General features: G+C 36.8%; 2 protein-coding genes across 4 annotated transcripts; one reads left to right on the top strand and one right to left on the bottom strand.

Annotated features, from left to right (window-relative positions):
- The first annotated feature begins 8,938 nt into the window (after nt 1-8,938).
- On the top strand, nt 8,939-13,101 carry LOC112016107 (peptidyl-prolyl cis-trans isomerase CYP21-4). Of its 3 annotated transcripts, none has more exons than XM_065781463.1 (8): nt 8,939-9,098; nt 9,653-9,866; nt 10,434-10,473; nt 10,681-10,731; nt 10,896-10,981; nt 11,960-12,097; nt 12,191-12,344; nt 12,732-13,101. In XM_065781463.1, exons 2-8 carry the CDS (start codon nt 9,715-9,717, stop codon nt 12,816-12,818), a joined length of 708 nt encoding a protein of 235 aa, XP_065637535.1. In that variant the 5' UTR covers nt 8,939-9,098; nt 9,653-9,714; the 3' UTR covers nt 12,819-13,101. The 3 variants fall into 3 exon arrangements, with proteins under 3 accessions (XP_065637535.1, XP_023904382.2, XP_023904383.2); XM_024048614.2 differs by having other exon boundaries at nt 8,940-9,102; XM_024048615.2 differs by having other exon boundaries at nt 8,944-9,102; nt 12,194-12,344.
- Nucleotides 13,102-13,597: 496 nt separating this feature from the next.
- LOC112016111 (pentatricopeptide repeat-containing protein At1g02370, mitochondrial) lies at nt 13,598-16,107 on the bottom strand. The gene is made up of 2 exons (XM_024048621.2): nt 15,776-16,107; nt 13,598-14,972 (listed from the first exon to the last, which is right to left on the bottom strand). The coding sequence occupies exons 1-2, from the start codon at nt 16,040-16,042 to the stop codon at nt 13,752-13,754; spliced, it is 1,488 nt and encodes a 495-aa protein (XP_023904389.2). The 5' UTR covers nt 16,043-16,107; the 3' UTR covers nt 13,598-13,751.
- Nucleotides 16,108-16,325: the final 218 nt, after the last annotated feature.

Raw genomic sequence — 16,325 nt, 5'->3', positions numbered from 1 at the left:
AACCAATAGACATCTTGGGATAGCCAACAAATAAACATCTATCACTCCTAAGTCCTAGCTTATCCATATTAGACTTTCTAACATGTGCTGGACAACCCCATATCTTTAAGTGATTTAGACTTGGTTTCTTACCAGTCCATAACTCATATGGGGTATTAGGAACTGATTTGGTAGGGACTCTATTTAATAAATAAACAGCAGTCTCCAAAGCATAATCCCAAAATGAAATTGGCAACTCTGACATGCTCATCATAGAACGAACCATATCTAATAAGGTTCTATTTCTTCTTTCAGCTACACCATTATGTTGAGGTAGTTTGTTCATCAAGAGAAACTTTTGCTCTACTTTCATTTAAGCTATAATCTTCCTCAAGAAAAATAGCATTCCTGCTCACAAACACTTTTTGCTCACTAGGATTGTAAAAATAGAAACCAATAGACATCTTGGGATAGCCAACAAATAAACATCTATCACTCCTAAGTCCTAGCTTATCCATATTAGACTTTCTAACATGTGCTGGACAACCCCATATCTTTAAGTGATTTAGACTTGGTTTCTTACCAGTCCATAACTCATATGGGGTATTAGGAACTGATTTGGTAGGGACTCTATTTAATAAATAAACAGCAGTCTCCAAAGCATAATCCCAAAATGAAATTGGCAACTCTGACATGCTCATCATAGAACGAACCATATCTAATAAGGTTCTATTTCTTCTTTCAGCTACACCATTATGTTGAGGTGTGGTAAGGGGAGTCAATTGAGAAATAATCCCATTTTCTTTTAGATATTCCTTAACTTGATCCAAGAGGTACTCTCCTCCTCTATTAGAGCGAAGAACTTTTATGCATTTTCCAACCTGTTTCTCAACCTCATTACGAAATTCTTTGAACTTTTCAAAGGATTCAGATTTATGTTTCATTAGGTAGAAATAACCATACCTAGAATAATCATCAATAAAAGTAATGAGGTAATAGAAACCACCTCTTGCCACGTGATTCATAGGACCACAAACATCAGTGTGTATTAATCCTAATACATCAGTGGCTCTAGTTTCCTTTCTTGTAAAGGGACTTTTGGTCGTTTTTCCTTGTAAGCAAGGCTCACAAATTGGATAAGGCTCTACCTTCAAAAGATTCAATGGCCCATCCTTTACCAATCTATTGATTCGGTCAATATTGATATGACCAAGCCTTAAGTGCCACAAATAGGTAGGATTAACATCTCTTTTTCTTTTAAGAGATAACACACTAGCAGCAATATCATTCTCAACACAATTAATAGAATTATCAATAGAACTCAAAAAATAAAGACCATCTTGTAAAACGCCAGAAGTCACAAATTTATTATTAAACTTAACAATAAGTTTAGAAGTAAAAAGAAATGAATATCCTGAACAACCAAGTTTTGAAACTGAAATTAAATTTCTTTGCACTTCTGACACATATAAGCAATCCTCTAAGACAAGAGTTCTACTAGAAGATAATTCCAAATAAAAAGTTCCAATGGTAGTGGCTGCAACAGTTGCATCAGTCCCCATCTTTGGGATCACCTCCCCTTCATTTAGCTTTCGGGTCTCCTTGAACCCCTGCAACATATTGCAAATGTGTGAGATTGTACCAAAATCCACACACCAAGAATCAAATGGGCCATCCATTAAATTTGTTTCAATAACGAGCAAATTAGGCATACCTTCTACAGGTTTGTCATTCTTCAGAGAAGCCAAATAATGGCAACAGTTTCTCTTCCAATGACCAGGCTTACCGCAATGGAAACAATTTCCTTTTGCTTTCTTTTTCTCAGTGTCCTTATTCACTTTGTCACCTTGGGCCTTATTGAATGACTGAGACCCTTTTCTCTTAAAGTTCTTACCCTTAGGCTTCAACTTAAGAGAAGAATCAGATTTTTCAACCAAAATTACAATAGGCTTTTCTTTCTTGATGAGATCCTTAGCTGCTTTCAACGTATTGAGCAGTTCTGACAATGTCACTACCATCTTATTCATGTTATAGTTCATGATAAACTGATTAAAAGAATCAGGTAAAGATGCTAGGATCACATCAACTTGGGTCTCACTATCAATTTCTGCACCAAGCATATCCAGTTCGTTAATGAAAGAAATCATCTCCAGGACATATTCCCGAACTAGAGTTCCTTCCACCATTTTGGTGGACATGACATTTTTCATAGCAGTTTTTCATGCACTTCTGCTTTGTTCTCCAAACATCTTTTTGAGGTGCAGCATCATATCTTGTGCTGTAACTAGGCCTTGACATTGTTTTTGCAACACATTGGTCATAGATGCCAATATGTAGCATTTAGCAATTTCATCAACCTCATGCCATTTATTAAATGCATCTCTTTGCACCTCAGTGGCATCAGCTAAAGCAAGTTCTGGTGCCTTAGTGTTAAGGACATGAGCTATCTTATCAGTAGTAAGAACAATGATTAGGTTCCTTTTCCAATCTACATAGTTTGGTCCAGACAATCGATTTTCATCCAAAATCTTAGCTAAGGGATAAAAATTGGTCATAATGAATCTGCAAAATAATATTTTCACATACATATATCCCTCATATTCAGGTTTTTGAATAACTAATGGTACCTCCCACAAGAACAAAATATCATAGATCCCTAGAACAGAATATAACAATTATATTCATAAATAGTTCGAAGTGGGCATCGGAAACCCTTACCTTGCATGCTCCAATAATTTCTTTTGAAATATACTGTGCACACCATATAAAGGCAAATAGATACTATTCATCACGATTTCAGCTTATGTTTCTAATTTTATTTAATTTATCTATGACTCCCGATTTACTTTTGGCCTCCAAATCAAACATGTTTTACACTATTTTAGTGGTCATGTTTATTTGGATAAGTGCAAACCATTATCTGAGTGTGATATATGTACTAGTATGATTATGTTGCTATTTTAACCACACTCCCACCAGTCATACACACACCTATCTTCCCAAGAAGTAAACAAGAGGAACTACTAAACCAAAATCAAGTCTATCCTTTTGGCTTTGACAAAATTTTAATTTAATAGAACCTTTATTCACCGACAATGGAGGACCATAGGAATTATTTTGTAAAATAATCCTATTTAGCACTTAATATATACTACTACTGGGACTCTTTAAAAAATATTCTTTATGTATCTGATACAATTCCCACTAATTGAAAATCAACACCTCTATTCGATACTACTCCTCAGATTTTATCAACATAAAAAAGGTGAGTCAATGAAGCCACAATAGACAAAATACAATAGACATGAATCAAATATACATGAAATCGCAATAGACAATCTATAAAGTAATCCATAAAGCAATAGACACGAAACCATAATAGACTATCCATAAAACAATCCATAAAGCAATAGACACGAAACCATAATAGACTATCCATAAAGCAATTATAGCACTACTGCGCACAACTCATGAGTAGATACAAGAGACGTGTGACTTCAGCAATCCTCTTGTCTTTGTCCGCACCAAAAGTTCCTAATCATGCTTGTAAAATCTTCACAAAGAGAGTTTGGTAATTTGAAGCAACTTATGATGTAGGATGGTATAGCTAAGGCCATTACCTTGATGAGGATTTCCTTACTTGCTTTAGAGAACATTTTCTCCTTTCACCCCACCAATTTTTTTACCAAACTTCTCCTTTATGTCATTGAAGGTGTTTCTTTTATTCTTCCCCATAAGTGATGGTAAGCCAAGATATTTCTGATGCTATTTGATGACTTGAGCCCCAAATCTTCGTTTTTTCTCCTCTTGGACATCTCTGCGAGTGTTTCTGCTAAAATAGAGGTAAGTTTTTGTTTGGATCAACTGTTGACCTATAGCTCTCTCCTATACTCCTAATACTTTTTAAAGTGAATCACATTTCGTCAGAGATGTTTTGCAGAAGATAAGACTATCATCTACAAAAAAATAAATGAGCCAGTTTGGGGCCACCTCGATAAATAACTAGGCCCTCCATTATTTACTGAAGCTTTGATCAATGATGATAGACCTTTTATACACCAAAGAAACAAATAAGGTGATAGGGGGTCTGCTTGATGGATGCCCCAAGATGGGTTAATACGGCCCCCTAGGGCTCTCATTAATCTTTATGGCATAGGCAATAGAAGTAACACACTGCTTTATAAGGCTTCTCCATCTCTCTAAAAATCCCAGTTTTTCCATAATTTTCTCTAAACATATCCACTGCATCCTATCATACGCTTTACTCATATCTAGCTTTAGAGCCATCTCACCCCCCTCCCCCCCTCATTTTTTCTGTTTAATATGATGCATGATCTTAAAAGGTACCAAAACATTGTTAGTAATTAGCCTACCATATATAGGATCACTTTGAGTGTCACTAATAATAAAAGGAAGGATTTTTTTTTTTTAGCCAATTTGTTATGGCTTTTAAAGCAATCTTGTATACAACATTACATAAGCTAATAGACCTATAATCAGTTACTCGTTTTGGCTCTTTTTCTTTTGGCATAAGCACTATATGGGTTTCATTAAAATTAGGAGGAGATATACCATGATTGAGGAAGTCAAGTACCGTTTTTGTGACCATAACACCACTTGTACTCCAAAAGTGTTGGCAAAAGGCATTCCATTCGGGCCTGGAGCTTTGAGGGGGTACATATGTTTCAAGGCTAAACAAACTTCAATCTCATTAAAGCTTCGGGTCAACTCCTCATTCATAGACATTGACACCTTCGGCTGGACAACAATGAGTAGCTTAGTGAAGTCTTTAGGATTGCTTGAAGTGAAGAGATTATTGTAATACTCCACTACAATTTCCTCCATCTTAGATTCATCCTTCTGCCAAACTTCATTAGCATCAAGCAGACCATCCATATGATTCTTGAAGCTTTAGCATGAAAGAAGCTTGTATTTCTGTCACCTGCTTAGAACCAATTAAGTCTCGACCTTTGGTGCCATATCTCATCTTCTTTTTCCAACCAACAGTTCAAATCAATTCCAATATTCTTCATTGCTTGAATTTGATCTAGTGTTACTGGTTGCAATTCCAACCATTCCAACCTAGTTTGTAGCTCCGAAACTTTCCTTACCACATGCCTAAACTCCGCTCTATTCCATGCTATCAAGTCGGCCCTGCACCACTCCAAACACTTGCCTAAGACCCAATCCATGGCTGACAGTTCACCCTCCTCCCAAGCTACTTTGACAACTTCTTCACATCTTCTATCCTTTAGCCACATGGATTCAAACTTAAAGGTTCTTCTTGCTTTTCTCTTCTATTACCGATGCACCAAGTGGAGAGAGAGGGGTGAGCAATTAGATGCAGATGAAGAAAGGTGATGGAGTTTTGCTGTAGAAAATAAATCCAACCAATCTTGGGTTGCCAATGCCCTATCCAATCTCTCCAAAATTTGTACCCCATCTGCACATTGGTATAAACAAGTGAACTTAGGGCCAACAAAACCCATATCCCAAAAACCAAATAGATTTATGGTATCAACGAAAAGCTCCAATTGTTTCCTCAACCTCATACTTCCCCCTTCCTTTTCTAAAAGACTAGTGATTTCATTGAAATCATTGATGGCTAGCCATGGCAAAGGAGAGGTACCCTTCAAGTGTTTTAATTTTGCCCAAGATTTTGGCCTTTTTACTGTCTCGGGGTTGCCATAAAACCCTGTTAGATGCCCCCATCCCACCTCTGCTCCCCCATCTACCTATGCATCAATATGATCTTAGGAATATGTCTACACTTCCAGTTTTACACCTTCTTTCCACATCATAGCCAATCCTCCACTATTGCCATTACTAGGAACAATTAAACCATGCTTCAAGTTACATTTTTCCTTTACCTTTTCCATCCAATCTCTATTCAATTTTGTCTCCATCAAGTAGACAATAATGGGCTCTTCTTTATTCACCACATTTTCCAAGGCTTTAACTATCCGAAGGTTCCCAAACCCCCGACAATTCCAACTTAAAAGATTCAATGGGCTCGGTGGGGTTGCTCCGCAACCTTCCACTCTTGGATTTTCAGATTCCTCATCCACCTTCAACTTATTTTCACGTGCCACCAAGTCTGTTATCTCACTCATCAATATCTCAGTCTTTCTCTTCAAGCCAGATTCTGTTTCTAGTGATGTACCAGTGTTAGGACTTAGGATTCTTCCCATGCTTCTTTTCCAAGTCCCACGTTTTGGACCAACACCTTCAGGATCAACTTCTTTTCCAGTTTGTTTTGCTGGTTTAGACTTGGGCTTTTGAATGTGCTTTCCTTACTTGAAGGCTTATTGGGCCGGCCTTTATTACTCAATTTTTCTTTATGGCTAACACCCCAGCCCAGTTTAAACTCAACTACCGAGTTTGTAGTATCAGGATTTCCTAACTTCAAGTGTTCCTTTGAATTCAAGGATTGAGTATATTGAATTGGATCATCCTCCATCACTTCAATATCAATCAGATTACTAGTATTATCCTCCCCCTAATTTTTCTTGATTTTAGAGTCAGCTTGTTTTGAATTTGAAATCCTGGAGATGTTGTGGATAGCATTATTAATCTTTGTAATTAATTCCTCAAAATCTAGGATATGTTCTCGTGTTTGAATTAAACTCCTCTTTTGAATTGCTCCACCGTCCTCCTACGAACCATACTCCCCTTTGCATCCATCATAATAGCTTCCATTGGAATGTGCATTGTCTTCTTCATTGATGATCATTCGACGTAATAGTTGCCCGTGTACATAAAGCTGACCCGGATTGAGCACCACATGCCACTCGTGAATGCGATTTAGAGAACCTCGAATTTTCATAGCCCTACACCTTGACAATTTCCTTTCTTGTCGGATTAAATTGAGACGCTCATAACCAGGGGCCAAATTGTTGTTCAACCACTTGTCAAGAACCCTTGCTGCCAAGCCATACAACACATTCTTTATCATCGTGGGAGACATGGCCACTCCAATTGCAGATATTCGAGAGCCGTTCATACTTGAAAGCAACCCAGCCCTCATAGTCCTGATCCCATGAGATTTTTCTCCCCATACACAACGGCTTTGTAATATCCACCTCAACTGTCACCTTCATAAAACTGCCCCCTTTCATCTCCCCACTGTCCTTTGGTATTGTGACAAACCCTAGTGTTTCACCAATATTGAGCATCGCCTCAACCATCAATAGTGAAAATAGGAGGTTATGAATCTAAACGTAGAAGATAGACTTCTCAAAATGGAGTTCGTGGATCGGAATAGAGCCACCATACCTTTGAATAGCAACCAAGTGTCTGTCAAACACCCACGGCTCTCCTTGAAGAACCTTCTCCACATCCACCTCCAATTCAAAAGCTGTCAATAATACATTGTTGCCACCGTCACTCACCTCAAAATTCCCCCTAATTTGCCATAGTGGCCTGAAAATGTTAGCCATCGCCTCTAAATTTAAGGATCTAAAAGTAAAGAACTTTGCCGCAATGACGAACTTCAACTTCTTCTTTTCCTTTGTTAAATCCACATTCCTCCCCTCAGCTTCCGTTAAAGAGTGCTGCTTCCACCTAAGAGCAAGGTCCTCCATATCGTACACCAATGAAAATGAAAACATACCAAAGTCCTACTAGCAATAACCTACCATTTTGTGTATTTTCTTTTATTAAATATGTTTGTTAACATTAAATGGATATTAGTTTTTTATTTTATTTTATTTTATAGTACATAGTTTTCAATTTAGCATATTTTTCACTCTTGAATTTTAAATTTCTTTGGTTCATGCCTCAGCCTCCTAAACTAAATTTCTAGTTCTATTTGTGTGTGTGTGTGTGTTTTGTTATGTAATTTATTTAAATAATTTAAAGATCAATTAATTTACAATACATGCAAATAATTTTTAAACCACTTCAAGATTAAGAGGATATTCCTTCATTTAAGAGGAAAAGTGTGAATTTTCTTGTAATAGAAATGCTATCTTCACAAGATTTTCATAAAAATTTCTAAATGGTAAGTTGTTATGAGTAGGGAAAAAAAATTAAGTTGTGAATTCAAATTAGAACTAATAACAATATAGCACTCATGATTTGTTGTGAAAATATTATAGACGTTTGTATAGGCTAAGAGCGTTCACATCCGGACTGCCAAAGGGGACATTTAGGACAGATTTATCATTAAAGCCCCAAAACCCCCAACACCCGAACTTGTACAAGCTTAGAATTGCAAAAAAATTTCCAATATTGCTACATTACCGTCTTACTTTTATGACGGTACTGTAGCATCTTGCATAAAGTTTTATATATTTTTTTCTCTCTCTCTCAGTTTTATATTATTTTTCCTCTCTCTCTCTCTCTCTTAGCCACTCAGTTTTCTTCCCTTTTTTTTTCTCTCTCTCTCTCTTTCTTCATCTCACTTTTCACTCCCTCTCTGATTCTCTCTCGTTCAAAGCATGCCATCGGAGCTGGGTCGCTAAGTCGGTGATTGATGGCGGCGATGTGGGGTGGTCTCGATGGTGTCGACGTGGGTCTAGGTCAGTGGGTTTGGGGTGATTTGTGATACTGGGTTAATTTGATGGGTTTGTATTCGATGGGTCGGGATCGTCGAGCAGTGGAGATCAGCGTGGTTCGTGGGTTTTGATCGAGCAATGGAGATCAGATGGGTCTTGGGTTTTGATCGAGCAGTGGATTCCGCATGGTTGGACTTTGGATTTTGGATTCGGATTGGTTGGTTTGGGTTGGTTTGGTGGTGGTGTGGTGATGGTGTGGTGGTGGTGAGTGTGGGGGGTGGTTGAGAGAGAGAGAGAAAGAAACAGATATTAGAGAGAGAAGTGAGAATATTTTTATATTATTTTAATATATTGTAGGTAAAAATAAAAATTAGAATACTGAGATTACTATATAATGATATTATATAATTGATAAAATAATTTTTTGAAAGGATAAATGAAGATAAGATGGCATTTTTGAATAAGAATGCTCTAATGTGCTGTCATTTGGGAAGACACTGTTTTGGAAAGTGGCATCGAATTTGGAATCCCAACTCCCAAAATATCCTTAACTCAACTGTCTCATTTCTCTTGCTCTCTGCGCTGCCGAAACAGATTCGCTTCCACCAGGGAATCGCTGTCGTAGGTACTTTACTTTTTAAACTCTTTCCTTTTAACTCTAATACTTTTAAAAACTACTCGTGTATATGTTTGGATTTCAAATCCGGGAATGCCGTTTCTCAAAAAAAAAAAACCGGGAATTCAAGTTCTAGAATAAAAGTCAGGTATTTGAATTACACGAGGGATTTGAATAACAGTTTCTAGATATGATTTTTTTAACACCGTACTATGGACTTTGAGCTTCGAGGATTTTGCTTTGACGAAAACCTGTGTTCTGAATTTGAATTATCTTCTTACACCTAAATCATTTCAAATCCACGCATTTAGTAATCCTTTAAGCTGTTTTAAACTAAAAAGTGAAAAAAAAAATCCGAATGAAGAACTGGAATTCCAAATATCGTGATTGCAAACTTGGATTAAAATGTTCTGGTCTATAATGGTGTTCATGGTAAAAATAAATAAAAAATTTGATATGCAAAATTATGGTTATTCTTTGATATGGTTGAATTGTAGTTTTTGTTAATGTATGTATTGGTCTTTGTAAATGGTATGCCGCTTCAATTTTTGCCAATTAGGGTTTTGTGGAAATTGTGGGAGTTGGTCTCTCTTTAAACTTCGAAGGTAAAGCTTCGACCATATGGCAAGAATCAAACCTCAAGCTCTGCTACAACAAAGCAAAAAGAAGAAGGGGCCGGCTCGAATGAGTCTCACTACTATCATTCTATTCAGTTTGATTGTTGTGTTGATTGTGTTTTTCCTGTTTTCTACATACAGACATTGGACTCACAGGTTTGTGAAGTTTTGTTGTTTTTGTTTTATGTTTGTATATGAATCTTGATAAAGTGGGATTCATTGTTAGAAAATGGTAGTCATGAAAATTTCGGAATCTCTGTGAAAATATTTGAAATTATTAAGAAAGATTCTATATGGGTTGGTGTGAAAATTAATGCTGTTTACGCATGATGAGAAAAGGTCAGAGTTTTAAGATAAGGACTGGCCAAACTGATTGAACCAGGAACTTGGCACCTGGATGTTGTTGGGTTAACTAAATGGTTAAGTTGAATAATGCCTTAGTGGTGTTTATAGTACTTGAACCCTTTTTTCACCAAAAGTGTTTCACGTATATATATATATATATATATTATCATTATAGCTTTTGAATATGAATTATACTGGAAAAGTCCATGTATACAATTGTTAGTGAAGCTCAGAACAAGTAAGGACTTGGGAGTTTAATATATGCTTTAAATTTTTTTGTTTCAGCAGATTCAGTTTTATCCTTATGTATGGCATTGGAATGACTTGACACCATTTTATCTGTTGGCTGATAACTTTTACTTGCTAACCTTTGTTTAGGTCAAGATTTCAATCAGACAATGGCTTATTAGTTTCTGAGGTAGAGTCTTACCAGCTAACCTTATACTGATCCTATTCCTGTAATGGCTTTGGTAGTTCACAAGTTATTTTCTTTGTGCCCTCTGGGTACTGTATGTGTGTGTGCGCGCGCATGCATGTGTTATAGGATTTCAATGCTGTTTAAGAGTTCAAATGTTCATACTAATAATGCCTCTTTTTATGAATCTTTTCCTTTAATTTGCTATAGGGTGAGAATGAATTTGGGGATCCAAAGAAATCTGATGTCCCTGGATATGCTGTAGGTTTCTCTGTTCACTCACTGCATTTTTACTTTGATATGTTGCCAGTTTCAAATATTAGATCTGATGAGGAGCCTTTACTTTGTTACAAGTTTGTGCTTCTTCATTAAATATTTTTGGATAGAATTAATCTACTAACGTTGTTACATATATTTCCTAATAGGTTTTTAATACCTCAAAAGGCCATATAGCAGTGGAACTTTACAAGGAAAGTTCTCCTGAAGTTGTTGATGAATTCATTGACTTATGGTGAGTAGTCAAGCCTATATTTTATGATTGTTTAGAGAAGAGAAAAAGAGAGGGGGGGGGGGGGTGGGTGATGGGGTTCATATTGCTGATATTTCACATAGCCCCTACTCCCTACTCTCTCTCCATGGACAAAGCAAATTCTCCATAGTTTGGTTCTTGTGCCTGAAAACTTATATAAAATTGTTAACTCAGAAAAATGTACAATTTTGTGGGACTAAAATGAGACAAGGGAAAACTACAAGTGGGTAAGTTGTAATTGAAACTTTGTTCCACAAAATGCAAAATATGCTAAATTTGGATAAAACCTTGAAGATTTCTTTATAATCCATACTATGCGGTGTCAATTGCAACAATTGAAGGTTTGTCAATTATTTTTTTTTTTTTGGATAAATGGGTTTGTCGACAAATTGTGATAGGAGCAAACCACATGGAGGGTAAATTGTAATTTTCCCAAAATATTATTATTGACCCATTTTCAATGATAACAAACATATATGTTCTTCAATTGTGATCTACCAGACATTGAACAGGGTAAGTCTCCTTATTTTTCCCTTTCGATTGATTTCTATCAGATCCATTTGCCTGGAGATCCTTCGAGTAGGCAGCAGTGCTGTTGTTGTTATCACTGTGGCATATCCCCTGCCAAAGGCCAAAAGGAGATTCTGGGGAAAGAAGGGGGTGGGGGGATATAATCACTACTGAATGCTAAAAAGTTATTGGAAGTTCTATAGATCAAACGGTTTATTGGGATTGTGTATTTGGTAATTCAAAACTGTTAGTTGAACTGACTAACTTAATGGATTGGGTTTGCATATAGTTTATGGCCCATGCATAGATGCATTAGTAGACATCGAAAAAAATTTTAGATCATTAATTGATTTCATGTCAAATTGTAAGTGGTTGATGTGTTGTGCTTGTTGCACATGTCCACGAAATGCTACAACTTGTTACTGAATCTAAATGAAATCGGTTTTGCAGTCAAAAGGGCCACTTCAACGGGATGCCTTTTAACCATGTTATAAAACACACTGTGATTCAGGCAGGAAAAAACCAAAAGTTTGGAGCATCAGAAGATTGGACTTCGAGAGGAAAGCATTACAGTCAACTTGACTCAAGGTTCATTTTTATTTTTGAAAAAAAGGATTTGATAATTTGATGATATTATAATTTGTTGTTCTCCTCTGATATGTGAATTTTGTAATGTTTAAGCAGTCTGAAACACGAAGCTTTCATGCTTGGAACTTCTAAGGGTAAACGTGATAACAAAGGATTTGAGCTGTTCATTACAACTGCACCAATCCCAAACTTAAATGAGAAGGTTATTGTATTTGGGCGGGTCGTCAAGGGAGAGGATGTTGTTCAGGTGACAAATGACTGAAATTTTCTTCTGTTTGTGATGATGTATCTGATTTTATGCATTGCCAAATGAGACTTCATTTAACATGAATTAAGATTATATATCGTTGCCCAACAGCCCAAGTATATATATCATACCACTGAAATACCATGTTGTAGCGACTGACCTTTCAGAATTGACATGGATGAATTGTGTTTAACGTTGGTGATGTTTTCTTTGTTGGTATAGCAAAAGTGCCTTTAGTAACTATATCACTATATAATTCTGGTAAAACTTATGTTCTTGAAATAATAATGATGATGCATGCTGTCTAATTTACAATTTTACTTATTGGTGTGAGACTGTCGCAATAATGGTGAATGTTGATTGTTTGTCACACAATGTTGTACCCAGGAAATTGAAGAGGTGGATACAGACGAAAATTATGAACCTAAATCTTCTATTGGGATCATCAACGTGAGTCTGAGACAGAAAATATGAGGCTGCCCTGCTCAATTAGGTGCATTATAGCTATACTTCCTCCTTTCTAGGTAGCTTACATGAACTATAGTGCTCATTGAAACTCTCATCTCTAGCCATCGATGGAGGATTTAAACCAAGATACTGCTCTTGGTGTTTTATGTAATGGCTGATAAAGATGAGCTTATCAATTCCTTTCTTGAGCATGCTTCTGAGGCTTGATAGACACTAATTCTACTTTGTATTACAGATTGGATGTAACTTTCATATGAGTTAATGAGGCTAGAGTAGGTTTCTGTGGTTATGAGAATGCTTTATCTGATATATGTAGTGTTTTTTTTTTTTTTTTGGGGGGTGGTGTGGAGAATGGAGGGGGAGAGGGGCAATGGGTAGTTGAATCACTGTTATTTTTTATAAATTCCCTTGTAAGGGATACCATTTTCTTAGTTGGTTGGACACTGAAAGGCTTCGCATTGTTCTCAATTTGTTCAAGTTAAAAGAATCTGATTTGGTTGGAAATGTATGAAATAAAAGATAATGATACTCTTTTCCATTCGCATGCTTTGTGATTCAAACATCTGAGATAGGAGTGCATATGGAACTGATCATATTTGCACGAAGGGTTATATTGGTGCTGGCATCTAGGATGTTGGCATGTGATAATGATACTCTACCTCGGTTTGTTTGTATTTTAGCTACGAGTACTTTTTCTAGGGCTCCTCAGTCCTCAAAAGTAAATCAAAATTTTTCTCCCAAAACTGGAAAAACTGGAGGCACTGCCAGAATGCTAAGTGCAGACATTGCATCCAAATGTTGCGGATTGCTCACTAACATTAACCAATGAAATCTCCATATGCAGATTGCTCACAACTTATAACAAATTGACATTTTCAAATATAAGCAACAGGGAGAACTCACCACATTTGATCCAAGGGCCTACCCAACAAAGTAAATCTAATCAGGGCAAACCGTTTGAAGCAATTTTTCTAAGTCACTGTTTATTTCAATATGATCTTCCTTTAACCGCTGACACATCTCAGGAGCCAATTTGCCAGCAGCTATGTAAGTGTTAAGCAACAAATGGTAGATATTGGAAGTGAGACAGTTAAAAGTCATCAGAACCCTGCAAAACTCCTCAGCACCATCAACATCTTTCTCTCCCTCAAAATACTTAAAAAATGCCATTGCTGTTTCTGGTGTTGGACGCCATTCATCAGCCTCAACTTCAGAAACAGCTGATTCCAGATGACTAAGAGCCAAATCCACCCGACTAGTCTTCAAGTAGTAAACCATGAACATTTCCCGAGCTGAAAAGAAAGGTCCTTTACACCTTTTTCTGGCATCATCAAAGATCAATGCAGCTTCTTTGTACATGTCCTGACTTAGGTAAGTACTGATAGCAACATTTGGTAACCTTACATCATAACTGGAGCAACTAGACTCCCACTCTTTATAGTATTTTGTCAAGCAATTGACATCTTTTAGTTTGCGAAAAGCCTGAAGCAAAACAAGATAGCTCATATTGTTGGGTTTCCGATAGATTGACATTAGGGAATTCCATACCCGAATAACCTCACCTAAATTATTAGTACCAGCATACAAGCTAATTAGAAAAAAGTATGCCTCACGGTTGAGGGGTTTCATCGCTTCTAGCTTTTTAAGAGCTGACTCAGCTTCCTCATAAAGGCCAGCCTTCACATAGATCGCAGCCAAATTACTATATGTTGTCCAATTGGGTTTGTTTCCATCTTCATGCAGGACTTTTTTGACCCCCTCAATATCATTTAAAGATGCATAGCTATTCATCCATATATTATATGTAAATGTACCCAGTGGGATGTTCCTCTGCTTCATTTCTTCTACTAGGGGAGGCACTCTCTCTGGTTGGTTCATTCTCATATAAAGAGACATAAGATTGTTAAAAACCAAATCGGAGGAAACAAAGTTCAATTCATCCATCGTCTTAAAGAGAGCTAACGCCTTTTCTTCCATAGATTCTTTGCAATAGCAGTTGAAGAGAGCTCCATAAGTTGATCGGTTCTGTGCAATTGGTGGAAGATCCTTGAAATAATCCTCTGCTGCAGGAATCCCCTTAGTTTTAGATATAAGATCTAAACGTAATGCATGGTCCATGGGTGAGTAATTGATGTTCTTCCACTCCATCCATTCCATAATCTGCACTCATCAATAAAGCGATTAAGATATTTACTCTCAACACAGGAATGTAACTAACAAAAAACCATTTTGCTCAAATTATTATTCAAAATAACAAGTAACATAATGATAAGAAGAAACAATCATAAAGGCATATTGTCTTTCGTTGAGACTTCCCTTCAACGAAATTGCAACGATACGATATTCAATCACCAAAGACCAAACGGGGTCAAGAATTGAAATGGAGATAATCTATTCAACGGTAAAGATTTAATCTTTTCACAAATCTAAAGGGTCTTCATATTGCCACATTATTTGAAATATTATTCCACCATTAAGGAACACCAACTGCATTTCAAATGACATTGCACCATATAAATATAATCATTTAGATTCTTAAAAAAAAAAAACCTAAATCTTCACCACGAAGTGGTCTCACTTTGTTTCAAAAATAAACGGAGCGGATCCTAAATCCTAATACACAAAAAAGTCCCATGAGTTGGATGACATTAAACACCAAGAATATAAATCAATTTGAAAAACCAATAAGGAAGACGGATTTGAACTCAATTTAAAACAGTTGAGAGCTGTTGGGCCAATAAAAATGATGTGTAAGCTCGTACGGAATCAAATTCGAATTCGAATAAACAACTACTTTCCTAACCACAAGAATCAACTAGAAGCAATGAGATTTAAGTATCTAGTTGGAAAGTTTTAGCAAGAGAGAATTTTTGACATAAAAACACAGCTCAAGTCTCACAAATGAAATAAATAACAAAATGTGGATTGATTATAATTTATAATGGTTGAATTTGGAAGGGTACCTGGAGGGCATGTTGAAACCTGCCGTACTTGCGGAGCTCCTTAGCGCACTTCTCGAGAGTTGCTTTATGGACGGAATTGCCCTCGTGGACGTAACCATTTAACGTCTCTGCCACGCTCCCTCCGCTGGCTCCCAGAGCCGATAGCCTCCGATACAGTCGCTGCCCTGCTGGTTTTCTTTGTTTCTCCGCCGCCTCCACCGCCGTGCACAGATGCCTCAGCCTCACCACCCATGCGGCTCCCAGCGATATCCCACGCCTCCCATTCATTTTCCACACACTGAAACTCAACTCTCCACTCTCACTGTCTCAGTTTGTTACTGCGTTTGAAAGGGTTTATATGTGTAGTGTAATTACACCAGACGCACCGTTTCGGCCTCTACTTACCTACTAAAACGCACCGTTTAGCCTTTTTCCCACCAAAACTTTATTACTGCTATTTTTATTTTTAAGTTAAAATACAATATCACCCTTTATGTTTCACTAAAATTCATTTCAATTCTCTAAGTCTCTAACTTTCAAGTTTTTACAATTAAAATTTTTCCATCAACTT

Source organism: Quercus suber, unplaced genomic scaffold, assembly GCF_002906115.3.
Source record: "Quercus suber isolate HL8 unplaced genomic scaffold, Cork oak 2.0 scaffold_267, whole genome shotgun sequence".
Taxonomy (NCBI): Eukaryota; Viridiplantae; Streptophyta; class Magnoliopsida; order Fagales; family Fagaceae; genus Quercus; species Quercus suber.
This window is presented reverse-complemented; position numbering and strand designations above follow the sequence as displayed.